Raw genomic sequence first — 15,829 nt, forward strand, 5'->3', positions numbered from 1 at the left:
AAAGAAGGGCAAATGGTGCAGGAGGATGGAAGCCACTGAGTGAGGATGGTGCTGACGGACTTACACGTTACTTACTGAATGTGCCAGGGTATTCTTAGAGTCTCAGCAGCAATGTGTCATTTGAATTCTAATGCATTCTGAAGTATAAGGAAATCCTAAAATCCATACCTCTAACTGTGTCAGTAAACACTTGTAATCCTAATGGATTAGAGGCAGTCGAAGCCTTTGAGCATGCGGAGTGGTACAGCACTTGCCTTTTGGTTTCTGTATTAATGTGGAGTTTAATTTTGACTAGTCAGAAATTAGATTCTTACTGCCATGATTTCATAGTAGAGAGTATTTAAAGTGTCTGAAGTCTTATGAAATCATCAGCGGTGGCAGTAGGGCTCTACCAGCTATTACTGACTGAGGATCTGGGTCAAAATATCTTGGTTTATCCACTGGAGATTAACATCACCACAGTGAAGTGGCTCTGTGTGCATCATAGCCACACACCACTGACGATGTTAATGTGCCTAATGAATAGCTGTGCCCTAGTTTGTGATGGCAAAATATCAGGGGGGTGTATGTCATGTTTATTAGATGAGCAAATATGGTACTTTTCATTTCTGACTGTCTAACGAATGCAGGGGAAGACCTGTCGTAATTTGTATTTGTACCATAATGTGTTTGACACAGTGAGTTTTGCCCAAAGTAAATACATTCATCCTTAAAGGGGTATTTTTGTGGCAGTGCCTCCCTGCTGTATCTTTCAAATTATTTACTCAGCCTTTGATAGATGATGAGAAATCAGCATCAGAAACTGATGTTTTAAATGTGGAAGTTGTGATTTCTCTGCTCTTACCAAATAAGCCAAAGTCACGAGTGTGACCCTTTGGAATACTTTCAGCAAGAAGTTTTGCAAACATCACTCAGCATTCACATGAGTTTTGTCATTTGCTTCAACTTACCTGCCTCTGAATGGGTGCATTTTGTGGGATACTGGCAGAAAACAAGCCTGTAAATTTAGTTCAGTTGTGCCCACCAGCAGAGAAGTGGTGTGCGTGTGTTTATCCGTGTGTGAGCACACAGAATTCTTTCAGGGCTTATCTGTAAGCAGAAGGATATCACTAATTGTTTAACAAATGACAGACACGCTGATGGATTGTCCAGGAGCACCATGCAGGTCATTACATGGCAATGGCAGAAACAGCTGAACAATTAAACTGGTGGAGTTCAGGTACCAGGAGTTGGGGGACCTGGTCTCTACAATAGCCCAGCATTAAGAGCTTGTGTGTCCCAGGTTTCCTTGTGGTAGAATAAGTATTGTCTTTGAAAAGAGATTAGTGGGGGAGTAGCTTATTATTCAGCCTGTCTTACAGTGATCAGGGCTCACCTGAGCAGTGGGCAATGACTCCTTTTAGGGACCCAGGCAAGGAGAGGTTTTCTGGGGAGAAGCTGTGAAACCCGTCTATCTTAGGTAATTAAACGTAGACAAAGATACGGATATAGATGTATAGATATATGTAGATATAGATATATAGAGCTATAGAGATATAGATATATAGATATATAGATATACACATACTCATATAATATGGTGGTGTTTTCCTGTTTTCCTTTCAGCTTTAAATGAACCTACCATAGATTATGGTTTCCAAAGACTGCAGAAGGTCATCCCGAGACATCCTGGGGACCCTGAAAGACTAGCTAAGGTAAAATAGTTTAACCTTTTCACTGAGCTCACTAAATATGTTCTTTTACTTCTCTTATAAAAGAGACAAAATTGTATCTTAAATGACTGTTATATCTGTGAACATAAGTTTACCAATTAGTTGTAGGTCCAAACAAGAATGTGATTGTGTGGAAGCCACAGCTGCCAGTAAGTTTTACCTCTTAGAGCTCAAACACTGTGTAGATAAAATGAGTGTCCAATGCAGGTATCTTCCCAGGTCATGTCCATTGTCCTTTGCAGTGTTATCCACATCACTGTATTGATGCAGCACCTGGCACAGTGTGTGGTGTTTCATGGCTGTATTCCTTGATTTTAGTGCAGTACCAAAAGTACCAATTACCATCTTTGCATGATGAAAGACTGTTGTATTCAGGTATTATACTGTGTCATTTTTTTCCCTATAACCAGAGGTAACATAAGATACTTTCCAGCTAAAGTGGTTTGTTTGTTTGGTGATTGTTATTTAGAAAGCAGACATGGACGTGGGGATTAATCAGTTTTTTACGTGTCTGTGCAAAAGAGTATCCATCAAAATTGAGAAGGGAACAGTTCCTATTTCAGTTGGGTGTGTTGGAAAGTTCTTTCCCTTTCTGGAGCCGAGGGCAGGTTCAGGACTACGGAGAGCTCCCGATGAGCGGGAGCACGGGGCGCACCGCGCGGTGCCGGCACGTCTCACACCCCGGCAGTGCTTCCCAACATAACCCGTGATGTTGGTATCAGGTTTAGAGATACTGCAGGGGGTTCAGTTTGTCAGATAAGTGGCAAATAACGGCTCTTGAAGGGACCCAGTTCTCAGAATGAACACACACAAACAGTAGTCACTTCAGAAAATATGATCCCAAGGTTTTATTTGCTCTGAAATCCTTTTCTGTTCAAATAGCGATGTTATGCATCTGCTCATTCTCCAGGAAATGCTGCTGAAACGAGCTGCTGACCTAGTTGAAGCACTGTACGGAACGCCACATAACAACCAGGTCAGAATGACTCCTCAGCAGGGGAGTGGTACACGGTCAGGTTTGGTCATAAACATCTAGAACTTTTCTCCATGCACGTTTCTGACCTGGTCCCCCTCGTCCTGCAGGACATCATTCTGAAACGAGCTGCAGACATCGCAGAGGCTCTCTACAGTGTGCCACGGAATCCCGCCCAGATCCCTGCACTGTCCAGCTCTCCCGCTCACAGCAGTATGATGGGAATTAACTCCTACGGTAGCCAGTTAGGAGTCAGCATTTCAGAGTCAACACAAGGGAACAACCAAGGTATGTGCTGCAAGTGCAGTGTTAATTTAAACAGTGAAACACTGAACCCCAGTTGCTACCACAGGAGTTCCTCAACTTCTCTACCTGCTTCTCTTCTGGACAGAAAGGTGGCTTTGAACTGTTTGCATTAGAAATGGAGGAGTGCTGCCATTGTGGATGGTGCTTTGCCTGTACCAGCTTCCAGGCAGCACATTAGCTATGTATGTGTGAAATAATTTTTGAGTATTTTTTGGTACCAGCTTCACCCTGATCCTCCCCCTGCTCCCCACAATGGCTTTTTGTTGTTGTTGTATCTGTTTTCATAAAAAACAAGGGCAGCAACAGCTTAAATAGGTGGAGAATTCCCTTTTTTTCTTTTTAAGGCTGCTTCTTTGGTGTTGTTACCTTAATGTTAACTTGTATATGTCATAACATAAATATTATTGCTAGTTAGGAAAACATGCCATAAATGCTGTATTAACAGTAACACATCAACTTTGGGTGTTTTCTGACTCTTGACTATTTGGATTTTTAGCACTGGATTCCAGTAACACAGAGGCTGTAGCTGGTTGCAGGAGCAGTGCGGTGTTTAACACTCCACAGCAGTAAAGCCATGTCAGAGGAAGTGATACTACATATGCTGTGTTAAAAGTCATCATTTAGATAATTCTGCTTCTCTTAATAAGGTCTCACCAGCCCTGAATTAGAGCTTCATAATATAAATGGGCAGAAATCACCTGGCTTGATATCTAAATGGTAACCGTGTTTAAAGTAGCTATTGGATCCCATCTTTCTAATGAAAGCTTTTCCATGGAAAAAAGCCTTTTGCAGCTGTAATAATAGCCTTGTACTTTAATGCTGATGGCTGTGGTGTTCTTCAGGGCTCCTTTTGGAGAAAAGGAGGCTAAATTTTGATTCTCAAATATTTGATTTTTTTTTTTTTTTTTTTTAACAGAGAAAAATGGTTTTACTTATCCTGTTTATTCTTCTTTTCCCCAAGTATCTTATAGATACTCTATATTTTTTATATATATATATAAAATAGCTGCAAACTAGATCTGGGTTGTAATTTCCCCTTAGTAATGTACTTGCTTTATTTGTGATTCATTAATAATTTGAGAAGTATAATCTCCCTCTAAAACAATAGAAAATCCCACACCCATTATGAATTCTACCTCAGACACAGAGAAGCACACGTGCTGCTTTCTGGGGCTTAGAACAAATTTCAGTTTTTAATCAAATCAACTGTGATTAGAAAAATACACATCAGATCACTTCAGAAAGTTAGTTTCCCATGTTGTTTTAACACTTAATATTGCTTAACTTGAAAGCATGTGCAGAAACCCCACTGAACTGAATGACATTTCCTTAAATGTTTTAATGAATCTGGATTTAAATAAATCATTTACTTAAGCAGGGAATATACAGGAGAAAGTTTGAAGTCGAATCCATTGCCACGCTTTGCACCGTGTTCTCTTCCAGGTTACATTCGCAATACGAGCAGCATCTCACCCCGAGGTTACTCCTCCAGTTCCACACCTCAACAGTCCAATTACAGCACTTCCAGCAACAGCATGAACGGCTACAGCAACGTCCCCATGTCCAACCTGGGCGTCCCCGGCTCGCCCGGCTTCATCAACGGCTCTCCCACAGGATCCCCCTATGGCTGTACGTGCTTTGCTCCTCTTACCTTTGATTCTTGCTCCTGCTTAACTTCATTTACCACATCAGGAACTGCAGCAAGTGATGTCTTTCAAGAGAAGTACTCAAGGTTCAGTGAAACCTTTGTAAAAGGTTCTGATTTGGGTTCTGGTATTTTTTAGTCTGAACTAGGAAGTGTTCCCATTTTTCAAGAATAGAGGAATACTGAATCCTACTTGTGTTTCCTTCATTTTTTTTACCCTTATACAGATTCCAAAGTGGCAAAGGCCGCAGTGAGAAAAAAGGTACAGTTTGCAGCTTCAGGTAATTAAGCAAGTAGCCATCACTTTTAGCACAGGCTCCTCTGAGTTCTATGTAAAAGCACTCTGAAATAAGTTGTATGTGTAGGAACTGCATTATCCATCTGAGAGCTGAATCGTGGATTAATTTCCTGTGCAACTGTATTACCTTGATAACCAGAAATACAACAACAGTGGGATTCAATTCTGGAATTTAGTATTGTTCCACTTCTAGTTACTAGTTTTACCATTTCCTTTCATGCTTTGTTTTTTCTCTGGCAAGAGTGTGTGTAATGCATATGTACACACATATAAAATAATAACAGTTAAACAGCTATTTATTTACTGAGTTATTATTTAATTATTTATCTACACTGTAGCTCAGGGTGAGACTGAGATTTTCTTGTAGAAGTAAAATGAATAAAAAGAAGGGAGACATCCTCAGCAGTTTTACCAACTTCTGTGCCTGCATTTCTGGTAAGGATTCACTTTTTCCTCTTGCAGTAATGTCTTCAAGTCCGACAGTTGGCTCCTCCAGCGCTTCTTCCATCCTTCCATTCTCCTCTTCCGTCTTCCCTGCTGTCAAACAGAAGAGTGCCTTTGCTCCTGTCATCAGACCCCAAGGGTCTCCTTCTCCTGCCTGCTCTAGTGGCAATGGAAATGGGTTTAGAGGTAAGAAATGTACAATTAATATTCAGCCTGCACATGTAAAGCACACAGTGTTAGTCTGGGTAAACACAGGAATCATCTGAATACCATTACACTGCTATTACAGAGCTGAGTAGTCGAAATCTGACCCAATCCAACTGGATTAAAGCAATGCTCTGAGCTTTGTCTATTTGGTTTTAAAACAACAGGGGACAGACACTCATTTAGAGCAAGAAGGATTTGCCCCACGCTGCATTTCGGTACCAGATCTTTGGTGAGGAACAACTTCTTCTCCTTAGGCTTTAAGGACTTGTGAAACGAGTGTCTGCCCTTCAGAGTTACCACACAGCCCTGTATGTAACAGCCCATGGCTCGAAACCTGCTGCAAGGTTTAGGCTCATACAGGGAATTGAGCCCTATAGTACATTTACAGCCTTTTTAAAGGTGATCTGCAAAACAAATGTGAGTATTAAGATAAGAATGGAAACCTGTACTAAATTATTTCTTTTAACAGGCTGTGGGGGGGGGTGCGGCACATAAATACGCTCCAAGTCTCCATAAAAACAGCCTTTATAGGGCCTGGGAAGTCATCTGGCTCCTTCAGACTTCACTAGAGATACCACAGAAAACACAACTCTGGGAATTCAGCCATGCCAAGAGCCAGTGGTAATTCCAAAATGAGCCCCACAACCTGCACCTGTTGATTTGGGTGCCTTATAAATCCTTAGCTGGACCCCAGGGACATACACAGAGTGTGACTATTTTATACAATGAGGAAATTCGAAGTGTGGTGAACAAAACCAATTACATTTATTTTTAAAAGCAAACTTACAGAATTCTGAAACAGCTTCTTCCCTGCCCCAGTGACATGAAACTGCTTCTCTGAGATCATCTTCTTCCTCTTCATGAAAGGTGTTGATCTACCCACGTAAATGCACCGGTAGCATGGCGATGGGGAAGAGAATTTCTTTTCCACTCTGTTTAAAGACGATGAGAAGGATTTAAAGTAACTTTGTAAACTCTACATTTAGAAAGTTTTGTTGGCCCAACAGTTGTAGCTGTTCATCTAAACTGGTTAGAAATGGGTTTGGTTTTGGTAAATTATTTTTTGGTGTCTAAAGAGTCATCATTAGACACCTGGTCTGATTTAGTGAAACATTTACCTAGGAAGGGTTATCAGCTTAACTATTAGCTTAAGCCAGTTGGACAGTGGCTCTAATCTAAAGCCAGGTCGGTGCATTTGGAACAGATTAAAGTCTGCTTTAATGTTAGGCTTGCCTAACTGCTATGCTGGGAAGGCCTGACTGCTATAACATTACCTAAGGCAATGCCAACCCCAAATCAGTTCAGTGAGAAAATCACTCATATTGTTTCAGGGAGACAAATAAACACAGATTAAAAAAACCCACTGACTTTTTGAGTTAATACTTTTCCTTAACTTACCACATCTGTCCTGGCTGCGCAAGATTCCACTTAATCTCCTTTGTAATCCTTTTGTAAACAGGTAAAGTATTAGTGTTTAGTGTTTATATTTTCTCCAATCTATAAGTTAGCAATCAGTAAATTATTTTAAAAATAGAACTTTAAAGTATAACATAAAAGCTCAAACCTAAAAATCCAGACCTTGCATCCATGCATTTCTACTGACAAAAGCATGACTTTTGGGGGTTCAGGACTAATGTATCAGTTAAGATTATGATTATTCACTGTAATAGTTCAGGCATATAGAGATGAAGAGACTTGGATATGGATAAACCCATACAAACGTTATTAACTATATCCCTTTGTGGGATACTTCTTGTACATCAACAGCCTACTACATAAATATAATAATATGCTGTTATTTAAATAAGTTTTCAGCACACACAGTACACCAGGACTTTTGTCAGTCAGGCTGCAACAACGAGCAACAACAGATGATGACTCCCAGCAAAGGTAGTAGTTGCTTTGCAGAGTAGATCCCGTCTGCCCACGTTTGCCATGCCAGCTCTTTGTAACTATTTAACTGTTTCAGCCATAGATGCAAATTCTCCTTTTCCAACTGAAATATTTAAATTGATGCAAGCTGGGGCGCACATGCTTTGGAAGGGATCCAGATACACACAGCCTGATATCCAAATTAACGTTCCCACAGTGCTGACAGACAGATGTGGCCAGAAAGTCAACAGGAGGGTCCCAAAGAGGCTGCTTGAATGGACTTACTGGGCTGCAGCAATGGGAGGTGGTTAATCTCCTCGGCTATGCCATCGCCCGGTACTGTAAGCTAAGAATAGATGAGCTGCTAATGTAATTTATTTACTTATATCTCAAATTTCAGCATCAGTAAATACTGATGAAGATAGAATAGCAAAAGTGCAGAGCAAGCAGTAAGTAGATGCAGGCTCCTTCCCAAAGCATGCCAGGCAAGTGGTTTGACATTACCTCCATTTCCCCACCCTCCATAATATAGGGAAAAATCTCCCCAATGGGGATTTTTTTACTGCAGTGTAATGTTTGCAGTGTAATTTAGTTACATCTTCTGTTCAAAGGCAAAAGTTTCCTGGTGATACAGTCTCCATCCTACTTACCACATCCTGTTGCATTAGAGCTGTATTACCCACACCTCAGGGCGTGCCACTCACAAGCAGCAATGAAAACCTAGAATATAATTTCCATGTATGTTAACCAAGAAGTGTTTAAGCCTGAGTTGAAACTGGTCTAAAGAGAAGGCGCTGTACATGTACAAGCTTCACCCTCAGATTGGCATTCCCATTATTCCAGGCAGTTTACGGTATTGCTGGAAATTTTTTTCCAAAAATGCATTTTGGGAGGAAGGTCTTGATGATGCTTAAGAGCTGCTGGAGGCAGTAGGACAGCTGCTAGAGAATATCCTGTAACTCAAAAGTAGTGGCTAAGCATGAAACCTGCCTATCTATTGGCTTTGAGCTGCACAACACAGCCCAAGACATGTGGGATACCCTCAGATAACCCCCTGTGCCATGTGTTCCTGCTTACCTCTCTCACCTGCCATCTGCTATCCATTCCTACAGTGTAACAGGACATTATAGGTAGAGAATAAGCAGCAATCCATACTGGACACCACTCACTTCTATATGCTCTCCAAATTGAGCACAGGTGATCTTGATCACAACGGTTGTGTGCTCTGTTCATGTCGTATGTCAAGGCAGTTTAAAAAAGGCACTAGATAGAACATGATGTGATGCAACACGGCATGCTAAGTACACAAATGCCCAATCAACTCATCTCAGATGGAAGGCAGCTGATGGGAAAAGCAAGCAAATTGGAAACTGCTGGAACAGCATGGACTGCTGAGTGCCCAGATTCCCTTTGGCCAGCTCAGCACATCTCAACATAAAAATGCAAGCTCAGTTACAAGGAATAGCAGGCAAGCCCCAGAAGGTCAGATGTTCCATTAACTGTCAGGATCCTGGCCAATCCAAAGGTATTGAAGCCTGATACCCTCAGAAGCAGTTTAGCAAAGGGGACACCTGGACTATTCCCTAAAGAGATACAGGTATTTATATTAAAGATACAAGTATTTGTGTTAAATTACCAATACCTTGTCCTGACCACATTAAGGGTGTCAACAGCACGGGGGGTTCCACTCTCCTTGCATTACAAGGCTGTGCAAACAGGTAAAGAGAGAAATAGTTGCTCTGAAAAGTTTGGAAGGGGTGGGACTCTCATGGCCTGGCTTGTTCACACAACACAATGGTTCCTGAGTGGTATCAGTGCAGTGCCTGCCCTGCTGCTCTGTGTCGAAGCCCAGCTCCACTCAACGCTTAAATAAATATACTCTTAAAATAACTCTTACCAGAGATTCTAAACAGGTAAAATAACAGGGCCACTTCCACGCTAGGCATGTTCAGCAATATGCTTCTGCCTGAATCAGAATGATTCCAGAGCCAAGACAGTGATTTAATTATGCCAAAGGCAGCAAATGCTGTGTACATGATGTCAATAGATACGAAAAATATGTATCTGCCATCTGATTAAATCTGATACAGTGGAAGGATCAAGTACAGTTTTCTCCCCAGTTTATTGGCAGAGATGTAAGCAGCAGAGCCTGCTCCAAAATAAAAACCTTAAGAGCTATTTAAAACGTCTTGCTAATACTTAACCGAACAAAAATATCTCCTGTTACTATTAATTACTTATCTTTCATTTGATGGGATGTTAATTTTAGTAGCTCTTCATATGTCACAGAGCTAGTTGGGCTAGACAAGAGCTCCATTTTTAATGGAAGAAAATATTCAGAACTGTTGGGTGTCCCCCCCCAAAAAAGGAGGAGATTGGGTAAGATTCACTATTGACATCTTGGAGGCAAAAACTTAGCTGCTTTCTAGTCTAATTGGAAGAACAGCTAATTGCAGAGTGGCTCTACATTCCTGTGTGCTTTAGTAATTAAACTAATGCATGTGTGACACTGCAAACACATATTTTGATTTTAAGGGTGTTCCTAATTAGCTTGAACTAAATCACAATGGTTGTTGAGGCAGCCTTTAGTGCCTGCACAGCTTAGCACCATGGTGAGGCAGTAAATACATCAACACAACTCCACAGGTGAGACCAAGTTGACTTCATCTCTGAGCTATCAGTGGTTTTATCTAGGTTGCTCAGAAACATCTTACACAAAATATGGCTTAACCTGCTTGTTATCTAAAAGAGACAAACCCACTGCTTATTCATAAATATCTTTCTTACCTGCTTGTGGTTAGACACGGTGAGTGGATGAGTGACAGACTTCGATGTTCCATCCAGATACAGAAGCATTGCTGCAAAAAAAATGTTACTTTCCTGGAGGAAAAAATTAAATTCTTTAGGAAAAACTCGAAGGTTTTGGCTACTTTTTAGTGTCTTAGTTAGAACCATCCTTCACAGGAACTGGAATTTAGTTTGCTTACATTCCAGTATAAAGGATGATGGTGCCCTTCAGCCAAGCCACTGCTGGTTTTCTGCTCCATGAAGGCCAGCTGGGTTTTCCTCTGGAAATCCTTTCTTTTCTCTATGATTTTCAGTTCCTTAGTTACTTAATAATAAATGATGATACTAAATAAATGGATCTGTGGTCTTAATATTGAAAGTAAGTCTGCACATTTTCTAGTGGTCACGGTGCTGGGATTCAGCAGGATGGCGAAGCCTGGTGGGTAGAGGCAGCTTTTATTAGGCCAACTGACATCTTGGTGGCTTGCAGAGTGCAACCCTCCCTTTACCTGCAGCCAGCTCACGCGTGGAGATGTTTCTGGTGTTGCAGGGTAGGAACGTTCAGTTAAGATGCTCAGAGTAGCACCGCCGGAGCACTTTGTTCACCTCTTCAAAGAGCCGTAGAACTGTAAGACTGGAGTCTGCTGGAAACCTAGTGCCAAAATACAAAAAACAAATGAGAAAGCAATGTTTTTTATGTGACAGTGACTGTAAATGCTCAACACCATCTCCAGAAAGCAGAGTTTTAAACCAGGTCAGAATTCAGGCACCAACAAAGCACTGGTGATAGCTGAAGAACTAGATCAGTGTGTGCACACATGTGTGTGTGTGTCCATGTGTCCACTTCTTACCAAGCAGCTCTTTGAACTGCACAGTTCTTTTCCACTACAAAGCAAGGCAGCAGTTTTAGGGGCTACTTGTAAACACCAGGCCTGTGATGGTTATTAATTACAGCCATTAAAGGTGCCCATCACCAGAGCATCTGGGTACTATCCATGTTGGATTATTTATTTATAAAAAAATTCTCCAACCTTGTGACAATTTTAATGAAGTGTTTCAGTTGATAATTGCAAGCTGTCAAGGTTAATACAATAAGGCTCATCTCTAATTCTTTTTCCATTTCCCTCCAAGAGAAAAAAAAGACCCTCTGGGATAATGACTGTGGTTTCTATATTCCCAACTCATCAGGGAGTGTCCTGCATTGAACCACCTTTATTGAAAAGTTACATCGATTCAATATATAGTAATACAGGCAAAAATAATTACAGCTTTGCTAGCAGTGTAAGACCTTAATCCAAACCTCACAAACATTCAATAAAAAGCGATACAGGCTGGGAATAGGCTTTTGACAGTGCAGCCCCAAAGGGGAGTGGAGGTGGGGTGGAAATGGCCGGATGAGGGTATGTAAAAAGAGAGAGAACCACTGAGCAAAGCCGCTCAGATGAGCTGGGGAAAACCAGGTGAGAATTCCAGCCAATATTCCTCACCCTCCTTGTTCTTTGTTGCAGAAGGAGGTGAAGTTGCAACCTTAGGATGAAATGCCAGTGAAACAATTACCCTTTGCTTGTCCTTTCTATTTTAAGTTAAGTAAGAGTTTTACCTGAATTTGCCCAGTGGCAGGCAACTTGTGAGCAGTCTCTGCTCCGCAGCACTTACAGCCTGGAGGGAGAAAACACACTTGGGCTGGGAGGGCTAAAGTAAGGAAAGGAAAGCAAGGAGGGGAAAGTAGGGACCCGCTGTTTGCTCAGGAGGAGGAAGGGAGGCAAAAAAGGGGTCACCAGAACCCCCTACAGGGGTAGTAACATACTCTTCCTGATTGCAGAGGCAGTGCTGCTGTTGCCATCACTAGCTTGAGTCCAGGACTGCTGCAGAAAGAATATCTTCAGTTATAGAGTAAAAATGTACTTTCACTTACCTGTAAGGAACTTTCCAAAATGATGCATCTACATGTGGTCTTCAAATATTTTTGAAGAGACATGGCAGAATCTCAGGCTTGGCCTTTGCTTTGATCTGCTGGAAGTTGTTTTCCTTGCTTAAAAAAAAAATTAATATCATGCTGATAACAATAGTATCAGGAAAAGCAACTGTGCCAATGTGGGCTATTCCCCTTGGGAACAGCCCCTGCCTGGCTGGAATTAATCCATGCTCCCAGTACAAGGGTCTGCTGCCTCTGCACAGACAATCTGATTGGCCACAGACAGCCTGACTCCGGCTGTTCCGGAAGGGAAGGTGACCACAGGCACCACCTCTGGAACTGCTCCTGTGTTTGCTGTAGGCAAAGGACCAGCCAGGTTACCCCAGAGACACGGTTTCAATCCTTTGAGTGCACCTGGATGATTTTGCCTGTCGCAGACGAGGCAGAGCTCACACAGATACACACGGGATACCTGCGGATGGTGGGGGGACACTTACCTCTGCTTCCAGCCCTGTGGAATCCAGAGGAGGGCATCAATCCAAGATTTAAGCCAAGTTTTCTTTCCTAGAGGACAGAAAGGGAGGCATGTGCTTAATAGACAGGGAGAAGGCTCCAGTGCCAGCCTGAACACTACCCTTAGGGTCATGGTTTAATTTGGGGAGGAGGAGCTTCCTCCTTGGTGTTAGCAGAAAATCTCTCTTCTTCTAATGCACCCCCCAAAACAGGCATACATTTATTTACCTGCTTTATTTAGGCTTATGTAAATTACCTGTTTGAAAATCAATAGCAAATTCCTAAGCAAGTAAACGTCAGTGTTTGACTGAAGGTGCTTTGGTTTCACTTTCTCTTTCAGGGATCTGCCAAAACTGGCTGGGACTCCTCACGTACAAACTGTGAAAATATTTCTTTTCCTATTGTATTAAATCCCAGCCCACGTCCTCAGTTGTTTAAAAACACAGCTCCAATAAAAGAGTCATGTTAGCTGAGGAGCTTGCCCCAAGCGCTTTTTTAACCACCACGAACACAAGGGTGAAATCAATTCCCAAAGGACGGGGCTTTAAACACATGAATAATCCCACAAATTTCAGTGAACATAAATCTTTGCAGGATTAGGACCTTGCACTGTGCCGAGGCCCCTTTGAAAATATGACTCACTCATTTGTTATATAAATACATATAAACTTAACTTACCCCTCAGAACCTCTGGGAACAGCACCAGTTCCAGGCAGCTTCCAATTTGCTGGTGTCAGTTATGAAGGATCCAGCTGCAATTAGAGGCAGGGAGAATGACTAATAAATAATTTCCATAAGCCCAGTGTTCTGGGAATGTGCCAGAGAAGAACTGCAGTGGGTCAGACATGGGGTGAGCAGAGCGAGAAACAGGCTGCTCCGTTAGTTCCATTGGAAGGGGATTAACAAACCCAGCTCTGGTCATTGTTGCAGGAATGGGGACCTGCAATTCCCTGGTGTGGTCCCATGAGCAGCATGTGGGCCAATTCCCACTTGCTTTCCCATCTTCGTTCCCTCACAACATAACCCTTCTGCACACAGTTTTTGTGGGAAGTGAAACCCAGATCTGAGCAGGGTCCTGAGGAATGGTTTGGAGCGTTCCAACCTGAGATAGTGTGGGAAGGCGGAATTTTTGAGGGTGGTTCTGAGCAACGTCCATCTCCAAGGACATCCCTCAGGAGATGAGCACTCAAAAATGGGTTTGCATTTCCAGAAATTCACCTACCGAGGCTTGAATTGATTTATCCATTTAAGACCCACAACGGGCCTTGGTTTTTGGTATATTTGGTGGCAACTGCACATTGTCCCTTGTCCATGGTCACTGTCAGTCTCACCACCCCAGTTCTCTCTAAAGCATAAACCCATTAAAGCAGCTGAAGGTCAGGTTTAAGCCCAGATGAGGCTGTGACTGTGCGCAGAAGGGTGAAGGGCTCAAATGTATTTTGTTCCTTATAAATTTGCCAGAATTTCACCTTTGTCACTTTTCTCTTTCAGCCATGACTGGGCTTGTCGTCCCCCCAATGTAAGGAAGAGGCAGTTTTGCTTCTCTCCCTCTTCCCTTTTTTCCTCTTTTTTTGTTTTCATTTTTCTTTTACAGCACAAAACTACTTATTGTGATGGACCACTAAAAAGAAAATAATAGCACTACAAGCTCTTTTTTGGGGGAAAGCCAGGCCCAGGAGAGAAAAAAAGGAACATTTTTTATGGACTGGACAAGTCAGAAGTTGCATCTTTTACCTGTTTCGTATTTGTGACACAACCACGTCAACTCCTAAAACATTGTGAAGGAAGAATCAGCCACGAGCCGGGATGAACAACAGTTGCCCGAATGGAATCCGAAATGCAAAGTCTTTCCTGAAAGACACGAAACCTTCCTGAGATTTGTAAACTATGAAAAGGAGAAAGAAATTGGCAAAAATGATTCAAGCTTGATATTTTGGATACAATTTGTTTTACTTTGTAGGGGAAAAAAGTTGAAGTTTCTATTTTCTACGGAGCCTTTCAGATATCGATTTAGTTTATGCAGGAAAAAAAAACAATTCAACAAAACAGGGTACCAGCATGAAAGAATTTCTAGGACAAACTGCCATGAATGATGGAACTTTGGTGTATGTGTGTATTTGCTTATAGTTTAACCTCTTTAAAAAAATGTAAGATGTTTTACAATTATTTAAATAAATAAACTTGTAACTTATTGTATGTAGAGGTAGAAATTAAACCCTTTTTTGGATTTTTTTTTTTTCCCTCCAGTTGTACAATGAAGAAAAATGATGCAAAAATGTAGTGATAAGTTTGAGATATATTATTACCGCTGCGATTGCTCCTCCCTGGTCCCTCCGACTGACTCCATGTGCAAGGATGTACAGGATTCCTTCTGATTAACAAAACCATCAGGAACTTTTACATCCCTTGTGGTCTCCAGGTTGCTGGTTCATGTATGAATTTGCATCCTCCTCGATTTTCCCCCTTCCATTTTTGATTTCAATTCAAATATTCAGGTACTACGATTAACTGCTAAGTCTCAAAGACCCTCCTGGCAGAGGAATGGCCCAGAGGGATCTGAATGGATCAAATTTGTCATGAGGTACTGAGTGTGTTTTATAGATTCAATGTATGAGGGAGAGGGTTCTGCAACATCCTGTTCTTCCATGTAGTTAGAACACCTTAAGTTCAGTTATACTCCATATTAAGGGTGCATTTATAAGGGTAAATATGTATTGGAATAATTTATGCACTTTTATCCTGAGTCATTACAAATGGTAAGTATTTTCCATTTATATATTGAAGTTCATAGAAGTAATCGATTGCTTTGAATTTTTATGCATTTTAGAGTAAAAAGTTTTGTTCTCCTTCTCTCCTGAAATTGGAAGGTGAGAACAAGGCTATTAAAAAACCACCACTTGTTACCTGACTAAACCAGAGACCATTTGAGAGAATTTGATTGTTGGAAAGATGTTTTTAAAGGAAAAAAAATCAGGCACACAACTTACACCCCACTAAAAGACACACAATTCCTACCTGCATGAATAGTTGTTCCTATGGTAACATCTTTATGTTAATAAATAAACCCTTCATATTTGGCCCCTGAAACTGTCCTTGTCCATGTGCCCAGTAGTTTTATGGATGGGTAAGTAAAATAGTATTCCTGGTGATCCTGATG

The 15,829-nt window shown here is 41.5% G+C and overlaps 1 protein-coding gene across 1 annotated transcript in view; it reads left to right on the forward strand.

Moving 5' to 3' along the window:
• The window catches only part of EBF2 (EBF transcription factor 2), a 126,497-nt gene extending 111,142 nt beyond the window's left edge, over window positions 1-15,355 (forward strand). Inside the window, exons 11-16 of the mRNA XM_030510217.1 lie at window positions 1,606-1,694; window positions 2,623-2,688; window positions 2,796-2,973; window positions 4,435-4,620; window positions 5,397-5,564; window positions 14,164-15,355. Coding sequence (XP_030366077.1) covers window positions 1,606-1,694; window positions 2,623-2,688; window positions 2,796-2,973; window positions 4,435-4,620; window positions 5,397-5,564; window positions 14,164-14,195 — 719 coding nt within the window. The 3' untranslated portion in view covers window positions 14,196-15,355. The remainder of the gene's footprint in view (window positions 1-1,605; window positions 1,695-2,622; window positions 2,689-2,795; window positions 2,974-4,434; window positions 4,621-5,396; window positions 5,565-14,163) is intronic.
• The last annotated feature ends 474 nt before the right edge of the window (window positions 15,356-15,829 follow it).

The sequence above is a fragment of the Strigops habroptila genome, chromosome 21 (assembly GCF_004027225.2).
Source record: "Strigops habroptila isolate Jane chromosome 21, bStrHab1.2.pri, whole genome shotgun sequence".
NCBI lineage: Eukaryota > Metazoa > Chordata > Aves > Psittaciformes > Psittacidae > Strigops > Strigops habroptila.